The sequence below is a fragment of the Panicum hallii genome, chromosome 8 (genome assembly GCF_002211085.1).
Source record: "Panicum hallii strain FIL2 chromosome 8, PHallii_v3.1, whole genome shotgun sequence".
Taxonomy (NCBI): Eukaryota; Viridiplantae; Streptophyta; class Magnoliopsida; order Poales; family Poaceae; genus Panicum; species Panicum hallii.
Genome location: NC_038049.1, coordinates 1,058,728 through 1,079,809, shown reverse-complemented (window position 1 = coordinate 1,079,809; position 21,082 = coordinate 1,058,728). Strand labels below are relative to the sequence as shown.

At 45.8% G+C, this 21,082-nt stretch overlaps 3 protein-coding genes and 1 long non-coding RNA gene across 7 annotated transcripts; 2 read left to right on the top strand and 2 right to left on the bottom strand.

The window, feature by feature from the left end:
- Positions 1 to 839: 839 nt before the first annotated feature.
- On the top strand, positions 840 to 5,081 carry LOC112902493 (probable inactive serine/threonine-protein kinase bub1). Of its 2 annotated transcripts, none has more exons than XM_025971613.1 (7): positions 840 to 1,158; positions 1,259 to 1,403; positions 1,585 to 1,742; positions 2,214 to 2,298; positions 2,399 to 2,483; positions 2,726 to 4,184; positions 4,785 to 5,081. In XM_025971613.1, the coding sequence occupies exons 1-6, from the start codon at positions 1,058 to 1,060 to the stop codon at positions 4,024 to 4,026; spliced, it is 1,875 nt and encodes a 624-aa protein (XP_025827398.1). In that variant the 5' UTR covers positions 840 to 1,057; the 3' UTR covers positions 4,027 to 4,184; positions 4,785 to 5,081. The 2 variants fall into 2 exon arrangements, with proteins under 2 accessions (XP_025827398.1, XP_025827397.1); XM_025971612.1 differs by having other exon boundaries at positions 841 to 1,158; positions 2,393 to 2,483.
- Positions 5,082 to 5,262: 181 nt separating this feature from the next.
- Positions 5,263 to 5,955, bottom strand: LOC112902499. Its single transcript, XM_025971625.1, has one exon. The coding sequence runs from the start codon at positions 5,919 to 5,921 to the stop codon at positions 5,454 to 5,456; it is 468 nt and encodes a 155-aa protein (XP_025827410.1). The 5' UTR covers positions 5,922 to 5,955; the 3' UTR covers positions 5,263 to 5,453.
- Positions 5,956 to 8,350: 2,395 nt separating this feature from the next.
- On the top strand, positions 8,351 to 9,103 carry LOC112902501. The gene is made up of 2 exons (XR_003230595.1): positions 8,351 to 8,465; positions 8,808 to 9,103. It is a non-coding gene; the product is annotated as an uncharacterized LOC112902501 (long non-coding RNA).
- A 43-nt stretch (positions 9,104 to 9,146) lies between these two features.
- Positions 9,147 to 14,696, bottom strand: LOC112902494 (type I inositol polyphosphate 5-phosphatase 10-like). 3 transcript variants are annotated; one of them, XM_025971614.1, is made up of 11 exons: positions 14,496 to 14,696; positions 12,639 to 12,756; positions 12,476 to 12,554; positions 12,175 to 12,255; positions 12,001 to 12,073; positions 11,739 to 11,843; positions 10,639 to 11,281; positions 10,319 to 10,512; positions 10,127 to 10,235; positions 9,897 to 10,042; positions 9,147 to 9,771 (listed from the first exon to the last, which is right to left on the bottom strand). In XM_025971614.1, the coding sequence occupies exons 2-11, from the start codon at positions 12,666 to 12,668 to the stop codon at positions 9,567 to 9,569; spliced, it is 1,665 nt and encodes a 554-aa protein (XP_025827399.1). In that variant the 5' UTR covers positions 12,669 to 12,756; positions 14,496 to 14,696; the 3' UTR covers positions 9,147 to 9,566. The 3 variants fall into 3 exon arrangements, with proteins under 3 accessions (XP_025827399.1, XP_025827400.1, XP_025827401.1); XM_025971615.1 differs by lacking the exon at positions 14,496 to 14,696 and having other exon boundaries at positions 12,639 to 12,961; XM_025971616.1 differs by lacking the exons at positions 12,001 to 12,073; positions 12,175 to 12,255 and having other exon boundaries at positions 14,496 to 14,692.
- Between the last annotated feature and the right edge of the window lie 6,386 nt (positions 14,697 to 21,082).

Below are 21,082 nucleotides of genomic sequence, written 5' to 3'. Positions count from 1 at the left end.
TATGCAAAATACTTCCTCCTGAAAAAAAGGGCTTTGATAGGAGTGCCTGCTGATTATGAGCTGATGACTTCGATGATAATGCCTGCTGGTTAATAAGTATACATGTAAGTATGTGTGTCAATTTGGGGCATTCTTATTGAGCACATTCAGTTCAGAATCCATTGTTTTTCAAGTGTCAGCTAGGACCTTTGAGATTGGGAGTTTGATTGCTTGCGCTTTAACTGAATGTGCAATGTTTAATGGCAATGGAACCTATCAGCTTTTTCTTATCCCTACTTGTGCATCCACTGCTTGTTGAAGTGTTGGCCATGAACATAATGCCAGCATACGATTTTGATTTCCACCACTGCCTGTTGATTCCTACTACTAGAGAGACAAATTATACTAAGGTCCGTACTGTGTTTGTTTCACTTTAGGTTTCCTTCAAGCACCGTATAAAGAAGTATGGTCCCTATAAGGACAATCTAACTCTGGAGAATACTTTTCTGTTTCCAAGCATCAATGTTCCAACTATCATTTGGTTTGAGAATTCACAAGAACATTTTGTGTGGTGATCGGGTGGAGATATACGACCGATGCTATGAGAGTCCCCTCTCTGCTGATCCAGGGCGCAGGAGGCCAGGAGCTGGCAATGACTGCGGGTGTTCTTGCTGATATAATCTACCTGCAAGACCTGTTGCAGAAGGCCATCTTGTTAGCAGCAGAGAGTTTGATGCTTTTGTAGATCCTATGAATTTTTTTTTTGTTCATTCAGCTGCAGACTATGCGTGCGAATTGGAAAACTGAGACATGCGACGTTGGAAACGATTTTGAGACTTCTTTTAAGAGAAAGAATTCTGCAGACTATCCGCAGCACAGCAGTGGTCTCGCCGTCGGCGGCGGCCGGTATACGGGACGGATCTCGTTGGGCGTCGTGGGAGCAGAGCCCGCCCCGTGAAGGTCTGGCAGGTGGGCCCTAACCCTCCCATGGCCGTTGCCCTTCGGAGGGAGATAAAATTCGAAATGCTCTGTTGCTCTTGTCTTGTCGGCCGGCCGCCACTCGAATCGAATCGGAGGCATGGCCGCCGCAGACGCAGAGCAGGAGAAGGAGCTCCTCTCGTCGGTGGTGGCCGACATCCGGAGCTACTCAGGATCCGACCCCCTCCGCCCATGGCTCCGGTACGCCACCACCATCCACCGCTCCCTTCCCTGTTCTCCGTCTCTCTACACCGGTTTCCTTGTCCATCGATCCATTGATCCGCGGCCCGTTGTTTGGTAGGGGGGTGCGGAAGATGGAGCGGGCGCTGCCGCCGGCGACGCTGCGGGAGAAGCTGCCCAGGTTCCTCCAGAAGTGCGCCCAGGAGTTCCAGGACGACGTACGCTACCGCGACGATCCCCGCTACCTCCGCGTCTGGATCCAGCTGGTGAGCCAACCTCAGAGTGCTGCAACCACCCGTCTCGATCCACTTCCTCTTCCCCTGTTACTGCCGACCCAATGCATCATAGTGGCTCTTGAGCAAGTGGCCCCCATCATATACCGAGCTCCTTTTGGCTTTGGAGGCCTTGTTGTAAGAAATCATCTTACTGGGTTTCTTCATTCTGTAGATGGACTATGTGGCGGATGCGAAGCCATTGCTCAAGAAGATGGAGAGGAATGGAATTGGCCTTAAGAGAGCTTCATTTTATATGGCTTATGCACTGTATTATGAGAAGCACAAAAGGTTCAGTGATGCAGAGAAGATGTACAATCTGGGGATCCAGAAGTAAGCAAGCTCTTACCCCGTACGCTGGTATTTCAGTCTTTTACCGATACAATCATCTGCTATTATAATTATAATTATTGTGTGAGCTCAACTTCCATTATCTATATCCAATATATTATGAGCTACAGAAAAGCAGAATTTTGCATGTACTTTCATCATCTGGAACTATGCATATCTCAGGTTCAAATACTGCAAATTAGTTACTAGTACTGGTAGTTAAAAAGGTTAATGTCTTTTTCATTATGGGTTCCTGAGGGGATTTGATTTAATTTACAGAGATCTCTGGATCTTATCATTTTCCTAGATGCATGTGGGGTAGGCTTATGACAATCTGAACATCTCCACTAAAACAGTATGCAACAATAAACAAGTGAGACAATTAGTAATTCCAAGTAGCTCTTCATGTTAAATAGATCTCAGTACACTGTTCATTTCAGAATAAAGCTGGTTACTTACTGAATTGCTTAATAGCCTGGCAGAGCCTATCGGTGAGTTGCACAAAGCACATGAACAGTTTATTCTTCGAATGGAATCATACAAGAGGAGGAAAGATAAAGTATGACTCTCATTTCATGTATTAATTCAGTTTCAACTATGACCTATGTTCAATTTGTTCACCTCTTCTTCTTTTTTTAATTTATGTGGTTTAGCTGCAGGAAAGAATGCCTAGGAAAGCTGATCCAAGTGCTAAAATGCCTACGAAAGCTGGGCCTAGTGCCACATCGACGAACCAAGTTGAAGGTAGGCCTGTGAAAAAAGGGTACACAAATCAGTTGCTGGTGTAAACGATGTTGTATTTGCTGCTTTTCTTTCTATTGAAAAGCTTATTGGTCAATCCTTCCCAAAATAAAAGAAACATACTTCTTGTGGATCCTTACCTCGAACTTTCCTTTTCATAACAGATTTTCTGATTTAATTGACAGGCAAATATAATGGATGATTTGTTCCAGTGTTATCTTGCTTATTTATGGAATATCTTGCAGGTGAAAGCAGAAACAGTACACAACCGAAATCCAAAACAACTCAGAAGTCAGGGAGCAGCTCCACTACATTAGGTTGTCATCCTCCATTAGGGCCGGCTAAAGTTGGTATGCTATCCAGAGGCAACTCTGGAGCAAACTACAATTTGTCCCGTTGTAATAGCGATGATACTGTAGTTGTAAGGTTTGTAGGCTCTGCATTGGTTGGGAAGTCAGAAACTGAAGACGCCTGCCATCATGGCCTTGTAGAACCAACTATAAACACTAAGGAGGCTATGGATGCCATCAATAGCATGTTTTTGGAGCCAGTGGAACCTGAGACAACGCTCAAGAGACACTCAAATCGTGAAAAGACAAATTCTAATCAGCAAACAAGTGCATTTGATATCTTTGTTGATGAAGATGAGCCTAACCATAATAATCCAAAGATGGTCCACAGCAATAGCATGAAGCAAGAGCATTCAAAGTTCGGACAGCAAACAAGAGGTTTTGAGATCTTTATTGATGAAGATAGTCCTAATGGCAATGACCAAAATGCGGGGCACTACAAGAACTCTAAGAAGGAAAACATGAAGTCAAATCAGGAAACAAGTGGGTTTCAAATCTTTGTTGATGAAAATGAGGCTAACTGCAATGTACAGAATGCCATGTGCCACAAGAAGAATAGATGTCCTCCAAGACCATTGCATGATTCATCTAGGCATAAAGGCCAAAATGACTTTCAGAAGTCATTTGTTGGAGGATTTGCAATATTGCCAGATGATGAAGAAGAACAATGTGAGAAAATTGATGATGGTGTCAAGACAAACTCCAGAACCGTGCAGCCTGCCCGTGATAATAATACTTTGCTCTGTCCGGTTCAAGCTGATTCAGGAACACTATATCATGAACGTCCTCATCCTGCGAGTTCTGGGCTTCAAGAGGACACGGTCATTCATAGGTTTGTTGGATCCACTACTGATGATGAGGCTAAGGTAGAAAATGCATGCCACCATGGATTAGTCGATCCAACTGTCAATCTAAAGGAGGCTATGGATGATATAAACAACATGTTTGGGAGACCACTAAACTTCAAGGGTGAGAGAACAATGAAAAAAGCCAACACACTGTCAGATAGAAAAGCAGCTCCAGTTTCCGGTTTCTCCATATTAGCTGATGATGACCTAAAAGAGAACACCTGCAAAGCCAGTCAGAGCAATTCCTGCAAATTTGGGGATGAGAATGGTCTATTTGATCCCACAATCACGACTCGTGATGTCATGGCGGAGATCAACGATATGTTTGGGATGCCACTAGACTTCTAAGACATTTGTTCAGAGTGAACTGAATAACTCAACTGACAGTCAGACAAATGCCTTCGCCTTTTTGCTCTTCCCTTGAGAAATATGCAGTGTATTGGTGTATTGCTGATATGAACTATGAAGAGAGCTTGGAATCAATTGTCTTATTTGGTGCACATATGGTGAGCATTTTCTTAAACTAATGTCAAATGTTGTTCACAATGATCACTCTTTGAGTATGAAACAATGTGTCTAATTTTGCCAATAATTTTGTAACCTGAAATATGACCGGAGAGTTGCTACTTTGCTTTCGCTATTTACATTTTCCAGCGACTCATAACTCTGAAAATATTATTAGAGACTGCTCTTTGTTTTCTTTGTAATTTATTTGGCTTCTAAGATGCTTTGAAGTTCTAAAAAGATGGAGGAAAGCTACAGTTCCCCCTTGTTTGAGGGGTGAGCAGTGAGCTTGCAAGTTGTCACCACAGCGTAATCATCAAATAAAATGGAAAACTAAGCAGTATATACTAAGGTAGAATTCCTTGTCAGTTTTGTTTTCTCAGGGAAAATCCACACACAAAAATAAGTCTTGTATGTCTGTGCTAGCAATTAGTAACGTATATTGGAGCGTGAAGAATGGGCATTTGCTTTTTCTGAACTTCACATGAATGTACTTGATGCCCTGAGTTTTGCTATATCACTTCTTACTTTATTGATAAAGGCTTCTCACTTTATCTCAAAGATCAGTGTTAACTTGATTCTGGTTACTGCTGATGTGATAGCTTACAAATGCATTGCTTCTCCTGGTGCGGACAACTGGTGATTCAGGGGGCGGACAACTGGTGAAGATATCTCGAGAGCAGGGCATAGATAGCATCAACCAAGAGATCCCTGTTGCGCTGTCATATAATGCCGATATAGTGACATTGCCACATTGGCTTAAATATTGGCTCAAGGCCCAATTTTTTCATGCTGAAAAAGACGAGACTTGTGTATTTGTTGGAAATTGTAGCAGGCATGGGTACGCATGCTGCTCTGATCATCTGATGCTTATAAAAAACCCACTTTCTGATATCCAAGTCCTGTGGTTGCACATGTACCTACCTTAAGACCTACTCATGAACTCATGATAGTTTCAGGTCTGTATTTGGAGAAACTGGTACTATTTTTTATTGTTTCAAACATTCTAGCTTCTCTCTGGAAGTTGAGGCTGCGGTTCATGCACTGGAAGAACAAATCTTGCAATCGTAGAGAGAAACATGAGAGAAGATCATTGCCATTATTGATTCCCATCAGATTTAGCAGATACTACCGCGGTGTACAGCTTAAACAGGCAGCTGAATCGCGTCGACAAAGACTGAAGACGACGACGGCCTAACTGAAACTGAAACCGAGCTCAAAGTCTATCAGCGAGAAAATTGCCGGTTGCCCTTTTCCGCCATGATTTCAGTTCACGGCCGGGCGATGCTAAGCTGCGCGAGCCGCGCGGCGATGTCCCCTCCACCGGGCGCCGGCGCGCCCTGCTCCCTCGCCACGCGGAGCCCCGCCAGGGTGTCCGCGATGCCGTCGACCGCCGGGCTCCTCACCACCGGGGCGATGGCGCCGCAGACGGCCCCGCACGCGGCGTCGTCGAGGAAGCAGAGCGCGAACTCGTTCCCGGACTCGGGCTCCGCCCACGAGAGCGTCGCGCCGTCCAGCCTCTCGAAGGCGTCGCCCGGGAGGATCGGGTACACGAACACGATGCGCTGCGGCTGCTGCTGCTGACCGTCGGGGTCCGCGGCGTACAGGACCAGGGACTGACCCTGCGGGCAGAGGAACCTCACGGCGGCGTAGGCGGCGCCGAGGTTGCGCCATTGGCCGCCGCCGCCGCCGGCGGCGGGGAGGTGGAGGAACTGCACGGGGTAAGCGCCGCTCGCCATCGGGTCCGGCTCGGTCGTCGGTCGTCAGCAGACTCGATGGATCTGTTTGGCCAATAAGGGTTTGTTTTAGCTGGGGAGCCAACTTGAATGGAATGGTTACATTCCAATTTGTGAGGATGGAGTCGCTCCGTTCTACGTTTGGTAAGGAGAACGAAGCCGTTTCATTTTTTGTTTGGTTGGAGAGTGCGCTAGAGCAGAACCTTTCCATTCTGTGTTTGGTTAGAGAGCTAGGTGAGTGTGGTTACCTCCTTCTTTGTTGGGGTGAGTTTACCACCAGTCTCACGATTCCTTGAAATTGAATTATTACCGGTATGTTCATGACAAGGTTTGGTTGCTAGCCAAACTTTGCTACAAGTGTGAAAACAAAGCTGGGGTTTGCAGGCACGAGAGCAGTAAACCTCTGCATCATCAGCAATATGTTTGGACATTCATTGCTGCTTTAACATAAAAGATTTATGGAGAACAGCATCAAGGAAGCAACAATTACAGGCTGAGGTATGCAAGCATGGTTTAACATAAAACTAGGAGGACAATAACATGACCATTTCCATCTAATACAAAGATAAGAGAAAATCACGAGCTGAAGTATGCAGGTATAAGAGGGCAATAAAGCTCATCATTGTCAGCCATATCTTTTGACATTACTGGATTAACGTAGAAGATCATTGAAGCCGCTGCGGGGGCAGGAGCTAGATCCGGGGGGGGGGGGGGGGGGGTGGCCTGGGAGCCGGGGCTGGCGCGAGCTCGCCTGGAGCCGCCGCCGGCGGGCGGGCGGGGGCGGGGGCGGGGGGTGCTGCCGCGCGCTCGCCTGGAGCTGCCGCCGCCGGGGGCGGGGAGGGGGGGGGGGTGGTGTGCCGCCGCGCGCTCGCCTGGAGCCGCCGCCGCTGCGGGGTGGGGGGGGTGCTGGCGCGAGCGGTCGCCGGGGAGAGGGGCGGTCACCCGCAGGCGGGCGTCGGGGGGTGAGGGGCACCGGTGCTCGCGCGCGGGGTGAGGGGCACCGGTGCTCGCGCGCGCGCGTGGGAGGCGAGCGCTCGCGTCCGGTCATTTTCACCGAGCGCTATCGTTCCGCATATTGAGGGTATATTCCTCTACTGGAGCCGCTCCGCTCCATAGTTCTTCAACCAAACGCATGTAAAAATAGAACCGCTCCATTCGGTTTCCCCTCGTTCCACCAACCAAACACACCCTAAAGGAAGGAGTTCACTGGAGCCAAGGAATAGGTAACCTGCCCACTGGTGAGTCTGGTCACGCCCGTTCGTTTCTAATCCTATTTTTACTGATTGTTCAAGGTTTTGGGCCTTTTGTGGTATCAAATTTGCTCAATGTGAGTGTGAATTTTGTGGAATAGATCATCAAATACTGCAACCAGCAAATGCTAGAATTTCAAATCCCACCTAGGGAAAGCCTTCTCGTGAAATTGGCACACCGGTGCCTCAATCGTTTTGTGGGAGAAAAAAAAGAAAAAGGAGGGTAAAATGACATCTGAAAAGAACTATCATTGCTGATGTTATGCGTTGATAGTGAGATTCTATCCTTCGCTTCTCTTCTGAAAAGAACCTGGCATTTTCTCAATTATTAGAGTGGTACAATTAGTACCAACCAACAAAAGTTGGAGTGAATAGTCACTTCTATCAAATGATACAAAACCAAATATATTTTTCTTTAAGAAACAGAGCATCAACTACAGTTGTTGGCCCAGGCATAGTTAATGTAGACAATTCTATCATCCTGTCCCCATGAAGATTGATCCAGAGGAATGGTCCAGAAAGTAAGGCACTTCAAATATACTGGCCATCAAATGCCTACGCCAATTAGGACTTCTAGCAGCAAGAAGCCTCACGCTCGCACTCATTCTGCATTAGAGTGATAAGTATGAGATGAGCGTATGATGTTGCATTTTCCACATATGCTTCAGTTAATCTGTAAACATTTCAAACCATGGATCTCCATGTACATGAGTGGTGCAAAATTAAACATATACTCTACCAACTGTTAACATGCTGTGCCTTACTAACATGACCATGCTTTCCCGGAAGACTAATGTTACATCGGGTCAGTATCACCATACCTGTAGAAATGGTTGCCCACCTAACATGTCCTCTTTCCCTTAAAAAGGAAAAAAAAGGGGTGCCTGCCGACTCTTAAGGATCACTAGTTCTCTATGCACGGACATATCTCTCTCTCACCCATGTACTGAAAACAATAACACAGGCAACCTGACTGGACGGATCTATATAGCGATAGAAGCACATAAATTAACAAATTGTCTGCAAAGTATGACTGTGTCATCCCATTAGAAAAACTTAAAGCGCACCCTCACAATGGCCACCACACCCTCGATGTCTCAGTCTCAGAAAGTCAGAAGCTTGATCAGATGGCAGAAACAGGAAATAGGGATGAAAGACACGGCAGCCACACTGAGACTGGCATTTGTGTTCATTCACTGCCTCCTGGAAACATGCAGATGCAGCCGCTCCGTTTTCTGCAGTATTGTAGTTCATGCAACCGTGCACTAGGCCATGAGGCAGATATCTACATTTACAAGTAGGTTTCTTTGCTCTGGCTTGGTAACTAGAGATTTGTTGAGTTATTTATGTTCTGTTTCACATTCCTAAATCTTCTGTTTTAATCAAATTAGCTTTTGTCCTGCACCTTGCTAGCTGTTAATTTTAATAATTTGAAATGTTCTATTTAGGTAAGGTCGTAAGGAGGTCTAATTGAGTTAATTTCATCAAAAACTTGTGTTCTTATATAGTAAGAAAGAGTTCTGTTTGTTCTTCTTTTACAAATGCTTGAATTCTTGTACCATTCTTCGTAAGGTATAGCTATTGCACCATGGATGCTTGCCTTACAAATCTTTCTCCCTTCCTTCTGTTGATGCTGCAGGGGGGAGAGTGCTTTCTGTAGTACTGAATGCCGAGAAAAAGGAATGATGATTGACCATGCTCGAAGGAACCCGTCTTGAAATTGCACATCCATATCCATCAGCAATTAAACGATTTGAAATCATGTTCGGAGAAAGTATGGCTGTGATACTCCGTAATGTAGTTGGTTATTCAACTATTTCTGGACTATATCTATCTTATGAAATGAAACTGGCACTTTTGTGTTTGATTTTTTTAGCCAACACCAACTTTGCAACATGAAAAATGATAAATCAAGAGGCATCTAGTGTTTGGGCATTACAGTAGCAGCAATTGGAACACTGAACACTGAACACTTCAATTATCTGATGCCAAATGAGCGCCTTTCATGCTCCTATAGATTCACATCTTGATTGACATGTATGGAACAGAGTACAGAGATTCATATGACTGAACTGAAAGTTGTTAACACTATGCTAGTAGCCTCCTGAATCTTCCAACAAACTATTGTCCATGGATTCAAGGTTTTGTATCAGTTCTGGAGTCATGGTCCCAACCTGAAGCAGAAGGGAACAATTTTTTGGTTCTTGAGTGCAGACTCAGTTCTATGAATTGTACTCATGACTTCATCAGCACTATCGTCAGCAATTGCCTCTCATGAATATCTCCTAATCTTAGTAGTGTACACAATGTTTCAAGTCAGTGCACCAGGTATTTGGAATGAGTATTACTGTGTCCCGTATATGATCTTGAGCAAAATGCTGCATTCCATGTACAGCTGCTATCCGCTACTTGGGGCAAATAGGAGTTCTTCCACGCCAACTTTCATGTTGGGACCTGATGCAAACTTGATGAGTTTGTTGTCAGGAACTGCAACCTCGACAATGAACACACTACAGACAGGACGATGGTCTGAAAATTTAGACTCCCCGCGGACGTAGGACAGCTGCACTATCCCTTCACCATACCAGAGAATCCGGTCACACCTGCAAAATGTTTTTGGTTGATCCAGCAATGAATATTTTAGTGCACCCACAATGTTCAGAAACAGTGTATGCTGAAACTGAAACAACTGCGGCCCTGTTCTGAAGTCACAAGATTATTGCCTTACCATGCTGGTGTTCTTCGCTTCTTCTTTGACGTGACGTCTTCACCAGCATAATTGTCGGAATTCCAAGAGTACTTGTATGTGGGAGCAAAGAAGATCTTGCCCTCATTCCACCCTCTGAAGACTCCACTCTCTCTTTCAGTCTTGAGCTGGTCAGTTCAGAATACCCAATGAACACTTGCAGACAGAGTATATGCAGAATGCAGTACACTGCCATGAATTTGGTAGCTTACCTGATCCTTCTCTAAGAGAGTACCCCAGTCGTTGGCCTCGACGAGCTTCTTGGCCTCCGAGTAGCTCAGAGCGATCCGGTAATTCAGATCACCGAGCCAGATCACACGGCTGCGACCATTGCCACTTGTCAGTTCGCATTTCTGAATTCTGGCATCAAGTGAATGCACAGTGAGTAGTGTATGAGAAATTACTCGTGATCGAGGATTCTCTCGGGAATCCTGCGGCCTGATCTCTTGCAGAGCCGTCGGAACTGCGTGTTCTTTAGGATCTCGACCACGTCGGAGTTCCTCCTGAGCTCGTCGCCTTCCTTCTCCCCGGACGCCAGGTGGCTGCACACGAAGCACAGGCTCGTCTGGTGCAGCGACATGCTCACGGAGATGCAACCCTGCAACCAAACACATGATGGCAATTGAATGTTTGATCTTGACGGGGACGGACATGGCAATGGCGTTGGCGTGCCATTTCAGACAGCTGAGCTGCAATGGACTGAATCAGCCTGCTGAGAGCTGACCTTGTTGCCGAGGTAGCCCATGATGCCGCGGCCAACGCAGGAGAACCGGACATGGCCGACGTGCGGCACCAGCTCCCGCCTCACCCACACCGTCGAGAACAGCCCCACCATCTGCTTGCAGGCAACCAGGCAGTACCTCTCGCGCCGGCTTGCCACCGCCGCCGCGGGGCTCTTCACGTCGGACACCGCGAAGCTGCTGGTTCTGACCTCGTCGTCCTCCTCGTCCGACGTCGTCGTGTCGCTCTCGACGGCGTCGGCGTTCTTGCCGCAACCCATCAGGCACGGCGCCCTGTACGACCTCCGACTCCGAGGCCGCTCCGACGGGCAGGTGCAGGTCTTCAGCCGGCGGCCGCGGGTGATGGCGGCGCGGCGGATCTCTCTGTTGGAGGATTTGTGGAACCGCGACGGATCGAGCGGGCTGGAGCTGGGCGTTTGGAGAGCGGAGGCCGGGGATGCAGAGGCCGTCGTGTCTACGGACCGGCAGAACGAGAAGCTCGCTGCAGCTTCAGAAATGGCGTAAACGTCAGAGGGTGGTGAAGGCCGGTTCAGCGCCTGGTTGATGAGGGCGAGCCATCTCGACGCCGGCTCGTTGTCCTCGATCACCAGGACGTTGCCGGCGTTGAGGGGGACGACTTCTTGGAATCTGCATTGCAATTATGGCGGGAAAAATCCTATCAAGTTTTTCGACTTCAAAGTAACTTAGGTAAATGATATTTAGTCTCTGGATTAAAATTGCAATTTTTCCTTGTTGAATTAGGACTTACGGTAACTGGTTTTCCAGGATGAAATTAGTAAAATGAGTTGATAGCTGACAAAGTCGGTTGCTAGGTAACTGTCGATTGGATAGATGTGCAGGACAACCACAAAGAAAGGAAAATTGTGATTGGTTTGCATGATAAGAAGCTCAAAAGCAAAACATTAAATGTGCTGAAATCTCTTGTGGTGCTGGAGATATGAAAATGACAAGAATTTAAGCTCAAAAGGAAGGGTGTCAGAGTCTGTGATGTTTGAAGGTGGGCATTGTGTAGAAGACACTAAAACCTCTATCTGATAAGACAATATCAATAATGCAATTTTGTGATGTTTAAATTTGTGCATACCCTAACACATAAATGTCTGAATAATCATCAGAAGGCAGGAAATCGTTCAGATTGAGACCCCTTTCCGGAGTCTTTCCAGCTACGTTCCATGTGGCTGCAAATACCCTACGAAAATCAGAGAAAGAACCGAGTAAATATCTAAACTTGAGCTAATAAAATATGCTATCTGTGACATGTAATTAAATAAATATTTGAACCTCATAAAAAAAGTGAGTATAGCTTTAAAAGATCAGGGACTTTAACTGCTGGCGATTATGCTCACCTGAAAGCTTCTGTATGGGTACTACTAGTTGTTGCAGGAGAACTGAAGCCGCTGAATTTTAGACTTCTACTTTCTATTTTGGAAAGATGAAGTTAGAAAAGGGGAAGGAAAACCAGGCTTAGAATTCTTTTGAAGAAGACTAGAGTAGTAGAGTAAGATGAAATAGGTAGATACCGGAAAGACTTTTGAAAAAGGATGAGGATGATGCTGATGGGGAGGCCACTGATGACCTCTCTGGGGACTCTTTCAAATCAACTGAAAAAATATCAATGACGTTTTACTTTTATTAACAGGAGAAATCTAGTATGCTTCCACTTGCCAACCTGAAGTTAGCAATCATGGCCGTGCTCTAAGCTACTATGCAACAAGCTTTAATTTTCCAAGGTTCACAAGGAAATGGATATGTCTTATCGTCATGTAGAAAGGAAGCGGTTGCTTTGCCGTTAAAAAGGATGCTATGAACTCAAGAACCAACCTGTGGAGTTGGAGGACTCGATAATATGCCTTGACAAGGCATTCGCATCCTTTGCTCCTAGAACTCTTGGAAGGAGAAACTAAAAAAGAGAGGGTAGATAAACTCACTTGTACTTTTAATCGCAGATGATGAAACTTGCCTGAAAGAACAGAGAATATATTACCTTCTTCTTTCTGTTGTGTTTCTGCTCCATTTCTGCACACAGTTTCTGCCTCCAGCATGAAATGAACAACTTATGAAACAGAGGAATCGTTAAGCAATGAGCAGAGGTAATAGAACGCCTGCAAGAGGAGTTTTTAGGGAAAGTTAGGTAGGTACAACGGTAGAAGTTTTAATGATGCACGAAACTATGTAGAAGAGTCTAGTGATCCAGAAAGCAAATCAAAGGTAGCCACAGGGTTTCAAGACTTGTTTCTTTGGACAAAGAGTGATGCTGAAAGAATTTCAAAGCTAGAACGTGAAAGTGAAAAGGCACCAACAGCTCATTTAGAAACATTACTTGAATAGTAGTATGAACATAACTTGACATAAGAATCTCATCACATCGCCAAACAGAAAAATAAATTATTTTCTGCAAGAGACCTCTCAAAAATAGATGAATAAACTGAAAGTTCAAGCGAGAAGACAACAGAAGATCTAGAACAGAAAAACTTCTATACGAAAGGAAATATTTTGTCACAAAATACGGCATAAAAATGTTTGGAAATTCATAGAGACCACAAAACAAGGCTTTTCACCTGTTCATTTCAAGGATGAACAAATTACAATTTTTTTACTAAGAAAATGTGGTATAGATGAGAATGAAGCATGTAGTCCATCCTCAAAGGAAAAATCTACATGATGGACATTCATCCAGAGTTAGGGCGGTGATCCCATCCTATGGAACAGTGGTAGTTGACCAAAACAGGTTTAAAAGAGATAGGGGAAGTTCCGAATAGGGGATACAGCTGCTACTGTTGTCATGGACATGCCAATATGATAATTGGAATTGAGAAACATTATTTAATAAGATGCTGAAGAAAACAAAACAAACCACAGGGAAAACCTCATCAAAACAATGGACAAGACAATGGGACGAAGTCGCATTTGCTCGCACAGGAATAGGCATAACTAACCTATATCCTAACTCTTCGATAGATTGAAATGGCCATTGCAGGGAGTGTGGAGATCTTGCAAACCTTAGGGAACCATGAAAAGTAATTGACTAGACAGTCGGAAAACAAAGACGCTTCAGAAAATGGGGAGTTTGACAAGCTGTCTTCCAGTAATGGAGGAAAAGTTGTCACGAACTGAATAAAGTAACCTACATATACACCAAGGCTGCCAACTGCCAAGAACTGCATGGTGCTGAATTAAGAATTCAAAGGAAGCATCCAAATAGGGACAGTGGTTCCTCTAGGAACCACCGGAAGCTAGAAAATAGCTGAAAGTTTTGAAACAGGATGTTGGAATAGTTAATATAGGAAACCTCCAAAACCGTACCAGATACAGACGGCGGGAAGAAACCAAAGCTGAGCAACATACTTTGATTCATAATGAAGTAGTAATGACCAATTGCACACGGAAACCAAGAAGGGGGCAGACCAAGACCACATTATTGATTCAACAAGGTAGCCGTTTTGGCTTTGGAAGCATCCGTTTAGGCTCCAAGGGAAAATGACAAAAACGGATGGTCCAAAATCCATTGGAAACTTAAGAGCATGGTAAGTTGGAAGCAGCAACAAACCTCACAACATAGAGCAGTGAAAAGCAAGACAACCTTATTATGCGAAAGGTATATCAAGGAAAGTTTTTTTTTTTAAAAAAAGATTGCCATTGGTATCATCAACTGATGATGGTGTAAAAGAAAAACTCTGTTACTGCATTAGAAGCATCAGAACCGGGAGAAAGGTTATGGGGGAAGAGAGAAGCGAGTCCAATGATGAATCGAACTCCAGCAGATAATTAGAAAGGGAACGAAATCGAGACAAGAGAAAGGGGGGATTGAGATCAAAGAGAAGTTATCTGATGATATTCATACCGCGCGCAACGAAGCAGCCGGTAGCTAGCTAGGTAGATGGCCCCTGTTGATTGGATTCAGTTTTGTGGATCTCCTGCAACTTTAATGGCCATGGCGATGGACGGGGAGAGGCGTGCTACTGCCTGCCAAATGGAGAGGAGGCGTCTCTCCTGAATGCAAACTGGAGAAGAAGGAAACGGTTGTTTGAAAAGGAAACAAGTGGTTAAATAAAGAAAGAGAGCGATTTTGTTTTATTTTATTTTGTGATGGTGGTTTGGAAACCGATGGCGATGTCGTCGTGGTTCGTGCCATTGCGCTGCTGCTGCTGCTGGGGTCGGACGGCCGGGGAGGTTGACGAGGAGCGAGCGATCATCCGATCCCCGGCCGCTTCAATTCCAAACAGATTGAGGAATCTCCAAGGACCAAGGTGAATGGTGGTAGCTGCCCGAACCTGCATGTTGGTCAGGATCGATGGACCACTGCCCGCCTCCTGACGTACTAGTTTAATTGGCTTTTGACTTCCTGCTTGTTGGTTTCGGATAACTGCCTTGCATGCATGCTCTCGTGCTGCCTACATGCACTCCCGAATACAAAAAGAAAAGGAACAATGTAGAAATGATTACAAACTACATACAAGATTTAACTTGTGATCCACTTTCGGTTCAGGACACATGCGGTAGCTTTGTAGTGCTGTACAACTGAAAAATGCTGGGGAGCAGGCCGACTATAGTCAATCTCTATTTGAGCTGCTCGACACTACAGCAGTGTCTCACTGCTCAAAAACGGATGAAATTTTAATTATGAGTGGTCACTAATTAATGCTAGGGCTTACTCCTACCTGGTCATCGAACTAGATACATGCATGGACTACTCTCTCTTATTTGGGCCTCGCCTCAGCTCCTGGGCTTCTTTCCCTCCATTTTCCGTTTCCCAGGCCCCATCCATGATTTCCTTTCCTTTCAAAAACAAAAAAAAGATCTGTAACTAAGCGCACGCCTCCGACTCCGAGACAAGACTTTGACAACTACTTTACGCAGTTTGAAATCCAATAAGGCGCAGCTAGTGGGCGATTGTGCGCTGGGACGAGTTGACAATTTTTTGGCGTGCTTTTTTCTTCCCATTTGGAACAGCGGGTGTGTGGGAGATAAAATCGGTGGAGGATTATTTTCAAGTGGGATACATAAAAATATTTGCGCCTAGAATTCAAAAAATACTAAATTAAGCATGTAAAACTTCTTAAATTTCCACTTTTAAGTCATGTATCAAAATCTTTTTATCCCGAATTGAAGAACTTTCAAAACCTTTTTGCATCTCTAACTTTCAAGTCATATATATTAAAATTCTTATTCTTGGAATTGAAAAACTGTCAAACCATACATTCAAAAAGCATCCTACATGATTACATCTCTATTGTTCAAGTTACATATAAAAAGCTTTGTACTTGAAAATTCAAAAACTTTCAAATCATATATACATAATTTTTTATTATCTAGTTTTGGCATCATATACTTAAATCTTTGTGCTTACAGTTGAAAAACTTTTTACCTCATTTTCTTTTATGCCATACATTTAAAACTTTGCACTCTACATTAAAATATTTTAAATTATGTATGAAAACTTTGTCCATCCAAATTTTTTAGAACACATATAACAATCTTTCTATCTGAATATTGAAAACTCTTAAACCATGCATCAAATACTTTGTATCTAAAATTAGAAAAAATTGAGATCACGTACCTAAGAAGGTACCACGTCACTAGCTTTCAAGTGATGTACAAGAGTTGTCGGCCAAAACCCGCCGGCGGGCAGTGACTGGCAACACGAGGAGCCGGGAGGCCTCCGGGACGGCTGATGGGCCCCGGTCCCTCGGTCAACGGCCCAGCGATCCGGCGCGCACCCTGGCTTGAAGTCGCTAGGCGTGCCACCTGATCCTGCACCTGATCAGGAAGGTGTGACGTGTCAAACTCCTGCGTGCACAGACATATGTAAAGATTAGTCCGAGCCGTGATCGGCTCATCACCTCCTCCCCGGTATCGGCTATAGAGAGCCGATTGCATCAATACCGGATCGGATCTTTGGAACAGGCAACATACAGATATATATATATATTTAAATAAATCTTGTTTCATAAATATCAATCTAATCCAACCCACGATAACTAAGCCCTCACTGCACGATCGGAACATCCTACACGTGATTGAGCCTAACAAATACACGAAAGCATCGGAACAAACAACCTAAACAGAGATCATAGAAACAACCGAAAAGCCGATTCCTAGAGCAACCTCTATTCAAGCTACAAGCCGATACTAAAACATACTGCTGGAACATTCATCTCGTTTGTAAGGCCTAATCATGCACATATCGAACTAAGCCTCTAAATAAACAGAAACTAGCCATAACAGATCGGATCTACTGATAAAGACAAAACAAGATACAACCATCGCATCCGTGATCAGACACGACGATTAAGCGCACGAGAGCAACGAACAAAGCATGATTAAGATGCAAAAAGGATAACATTACTCTATATGTGCTACGATAACCAATGCTACTCGCCATCTACAAGGCTTCAGAACGAGCAACATATGAACAAACGAGCAAGGGTGATGCTACCCCGATCACGCAGAGCGTGATCGGGGCCGCATGGCACTTACCCGATGAAAACCCTAAAACAGGGGAGGCGATGCGCCGAGAGTTGTTGACGAATGATTCTGTGTTTCTTGTTTATTCATGGTACATATTTATAGTCCGTAGACTTGTCCTCTTTAACTAACCCTAACCAAACACGACATGAATCTTAACTGCCTAAATCTAAATTACACGGCCTTTCTGTCCCCAATCTCCTGCACAGGGTCCGATTCGCAAGCTTATCGTGACTGCCTTCCAAGCCCATCTTGCTCCATGGCCCATTTCAGGGCCGGTCAGATTATGGCGATAACACATGCCCCCCTGGTTTCGGCAATGGTAATTCCGAAATCACCTATTTTAAAATCGCCTCGACCCTTCGGCTCCCGATCCGTACAGCCACGCCCTCTCGACTTCCAATGGATGTGACTGCTCTGTATCAGTCTCCTAGGGAACCGTCACGGTGCCGATTCACTTCACCTCTCTGTTTGCCTTTATAAACTTACCCCTGCCATCTTCCGCAATCATATTTCTCTCACAGCCATTAACCATTACGCTCCTTCTTCTCTCTTGTTATGGCCTCTTCTTCTTCTGCCTCCTCCGTCATCTCTTTTGAATCCGAAACCTCCCGAGAGCCAACTCCAGAATATGATCCGATAGCTGCTTACGAAGTCCGTGCTCCCCCACATTGGGATGCAGAAGAATGGGATTTCCATTTCCAGTCGGAGGATGATGAATCCCTAACCGATGGCGAGGATCTTGCACTCCTCCTCAGAGCCGAGCTGGAGGAAGACGAAGATGATGCATCTTGGGGGGAAGACTTCTCTTCCTCAGAGGAAAAAGTCGATTCCTTTTCCTCCGACGAAGACCCGATGGCAGGTAACTTCCTCTTTGGCAGGTCATCGGACGAAGCTTTCGACGACACCCAAGGAGCCGAAGACGATGATGGCTTCACCAACACCAGCAGCGAGAATGATGACAGCGGCGACAACATAGCGATGATAGTGGTGCTAGCATTGCTCCGCCGACTAAGCGCCGCAAAACTACTGGTGTGTACTGGTGGTAGGCTGTAACGCCACCATTAGTTTGTTTCAAAGAGCAGTTAGCTCTTCTTTTGTACTTACTGGCTTGCTGTGAACGGAATCCTCTTTTGTATCAATAATTTTCTTGCGCATAACAATCTGCTCAAGAGCCGATGGCAACGCATCGGCCTTAAAATATACCAATCCGGATCCGAAATAACCTTCCAATTTGCTTTACCCTCTGCCGGACCTCAAATCCAAAGCAGATCTCCGGCAATTCTGGAATCCAGGCTGACTGCGCACTTCTTTTGCTCATAAACCCTAGCCGCAAAATCCTCCTCTGCTCCTTGAAACGCACATTCGATCCTGCGCCGCCAACCCTAGATCTATTCTCCAAAATCTCGATTCAAGACTCCCGATGGCGGAATCTTCGAAGACCGCCGCCGCCGTCTTCGGTCTAAAGGTAAACTTCGACCCCCATTAATTTAATGCAGCAACCGTAAAATTTACTGCGTGGTTAAATGAATTTTTCCTCGGCAACCTTGTTTTTCTTGGAGTTTTTTTAGGCTTCCGATATCTTCTTACCACACCCTTCTTCCCCCAATTCTTTCTGCCTCGGGCCTCGTTCCTTCGAGAAGCCCATAGATCTGATTTCATCTGAAGCCAATCGGATCCCTTTCGTGAGTCAGGACATAGATCTAGAGTCTTGGTCAGATAGCCTCCGCGCTTGGTCAAATCCTCCTAAAGGTTGGATAGTTTGGTATAATAGAATGGCGGATGCCTATCAGCCCTTATGGGAATCCATCGGGATAGCCCATGCTCTGTCTCTGTCCCTTTATCCTCTTGAAAAAGACGAGAACCTTCTGAAAACCATCGGCTACTTCTGGTCCGATGCCCTGAATTGTTTTCTTTTTGGGCATGGTCCGATGACACCAATGCTGCTGGATGTTATGATGATCACTGGCTTAGACATATCATCAGCTTGTCCCTCTACTTACAGGCTCTCTGTAGTTCCCTTCAAACTGTCTTCCAAAGCAGAATGTGCTAACTGGAGTACATACTTGAACCAACATCAGAAGAGCAAGGGTCCTGTATCGGAGAAAGAACACACGGCCTTCCTAAACCTGTGGCTTGAACATTTCCTCTTCTGTGGCCCTTCCCTTGCTCCGACTAAGAATTACCTCTCTCTGGCTTACGAGCTGGCCAAGGGTCACCCTGTCGGCCTTGGTAAATTATTCGTTGGGGAACTTTACAGATACCTTCACCTAATGATTTCGAGCCTTCTTTCACAGAAAAAACTCAGAACTGGTGGTCCGTGGTGGTTCATCCAGTTATGGGCTCATCTTTACTTCCAGAGCTTCATCCCCAATTTCCCCTCTCTAGTCGGCAATTCTTTTCCTGACCCGAGTGGGAGGCAGATTAGGTGCACTAGCTTTGGGCAGGCTCTGTACAGTCTTCCCGGCGGGAAATTGAACCCTCCAGATGCCTTACGTTGGTTCAGGATCTTTTACCGAGGCCTAGACAGCCCAAACTTTCTCCCGTATATTGATTCTGAACTTTTTGAGAACCCAGCCATGTTCCGGCTAGCTGATTTTGACTATGATGCTGACACCAGGCGTCTGTATTCCATTATGGTTCGGCCCTGTCTCCTTCCGGTTGGCATGAGCACTTCCAATCGGATTATGAAGCCAGGGTATGAGTTTTACCAGCCGGTCGTAGCAGCCCGGCAGCTTGGTCTTGGACAAGTACCTCCTCATTTCCTTCTTTACCTCCTGACGTCAAATAGAGTGGATCTCTCTGATGCTGTAACCACCCAAAGGTGTTACAGTCTTTTTTCGGACCTTCCCCTGTCTGTCCCTGCCAATCTCACCTTCACCTCTTCGGCTGTCGATTTTGAGGGGTGGTGGTCGATGTGGAAAACTCACATTTTCCGAAGAGCTCTAGGTCCGATGCTGCAGCAGATCCATTCCGAATATGAAATCCTTGCCGGAGAGGTATTGCCTCTTGACTAACGCTTCTTTTTTGACTTCTATTGGACTCTTTCCGGTCTCATTTTTTGTTTCTGCAGCGAGAAGATGGCCCAGAGCCGATGAACGATGATGGGTCACCCTTTTGTTTCTTGCCAGTTGCCCCTGTGGTTCTCTTCGGCAAGAATGCACCTCCTCCTTCAAAGAGCATAATGCAAATTCAGCTGAGCACTGCCAAGCTGACCCCCAAGCGGAAGCGATCCTCTGAAGTTGTTGCCCCCGAGCTCGTGCTAAGACGAGGAAGGTCCTCGTCAAGAAGGTCCGGAAGGAAGCTGCACCATCTCCTTCTAACCCAGAAGTCCTGGTCGCCAACCAGGTTCGGATCACCTTCCCCTTTTTACATGACCAGCCTTTTGTTCATGGCCACTCTTCTTTAATTTCACTCTTTCCCCCTGCAGCCCGTCGTTGTGGATGTCTCCAGTGGGGAAGAACCCCCGTGCCAGCAGGGCTTGGCTTTGGAGGTACCGGAGGATGTGGACGTGCCCATCAGAGCTTTGATCACCCTTCATGATCCCGATGCGGCAGTCCTGGAGGGTCCTTCTGCATCGGCTGACGTCCCGGCTGCTTCGCCAGGTACGCAGGAGCCAGTCGTGATAGCGTCCCTTGTTAGCCCCTCTCTGGTAGGACCAACCACTGCCTTAGCCACTGCCGACCTCTCTGCGCGAGAGACACATCCAGCAGAGCCGACCGCTACCTCATCGGCTATTGCTCCAGCAGAGCCGACTGCTATTTTACCGGCTGTTGCTTCTTCTTCTGGAGGCGTGGCTCCTCTGGCCTCTACCATCGTCGTTCAACCTTCGGAAGGGGCGCGCCCTCAGGAGCCGATCGTTCCTTCATCGGCTATCACTACATCTCTCTCGGGACAGGTATGCCTTATTCTTTTTAATTACTTCGGTCTTTTTCCTCTGTGCCTTACTCACCCTCTTTTCCG

Coding starts and splice junctions, on each gene's coding strand:
- LOC112902493 (XM_025971612.1), top strand. CDS start 1,058: ATGGCCGCCGCAGACGCAGAGCAGGAGAAGGAGCTCCTCTCGTCGGTG. Junction 1,743..2,213: donor TACAATCTGGGGATCCAGAA/GTAAGCAAGCTC, acceptor ATTGCTTAATAG/CCTGGCAGAGCCTATCGGTG. Junction 2,484..2,725: donor ATCGACGAACCAAGTTGAAG/GTAGGCCTGTGA, acceptor AATATCTTGCAG/GTGAAAGCAGAAACAGTACA.
- LOC112902499 (XM_025971625.1), bottom strand. CDS start 5,921: ATGGCGAGCGGCGCTTACCCCGTGCAGTTCCTCCACCTCCCCGCCGCC.
- LOC112902494 (XM_025971614.1), bottom strand. CDS start 12,668: ATGGAGCAGAAACACAACAGAAAGAAGAAG. Junction 12,555..12,638: donor AACACAACAGAAAGAAGAAG/GTAATATATTCT, acceptor TCTCTTTTTTAG/TTTCTCCTTCCAAGAGTTCT. Junction 10,043..10,126: donor CTCTCTTAGAGAAGGATCAG/GTAAGCTACCAA, acceptor TGAACTGACCAG/CTCAAGACTGAAAGAGAGAG.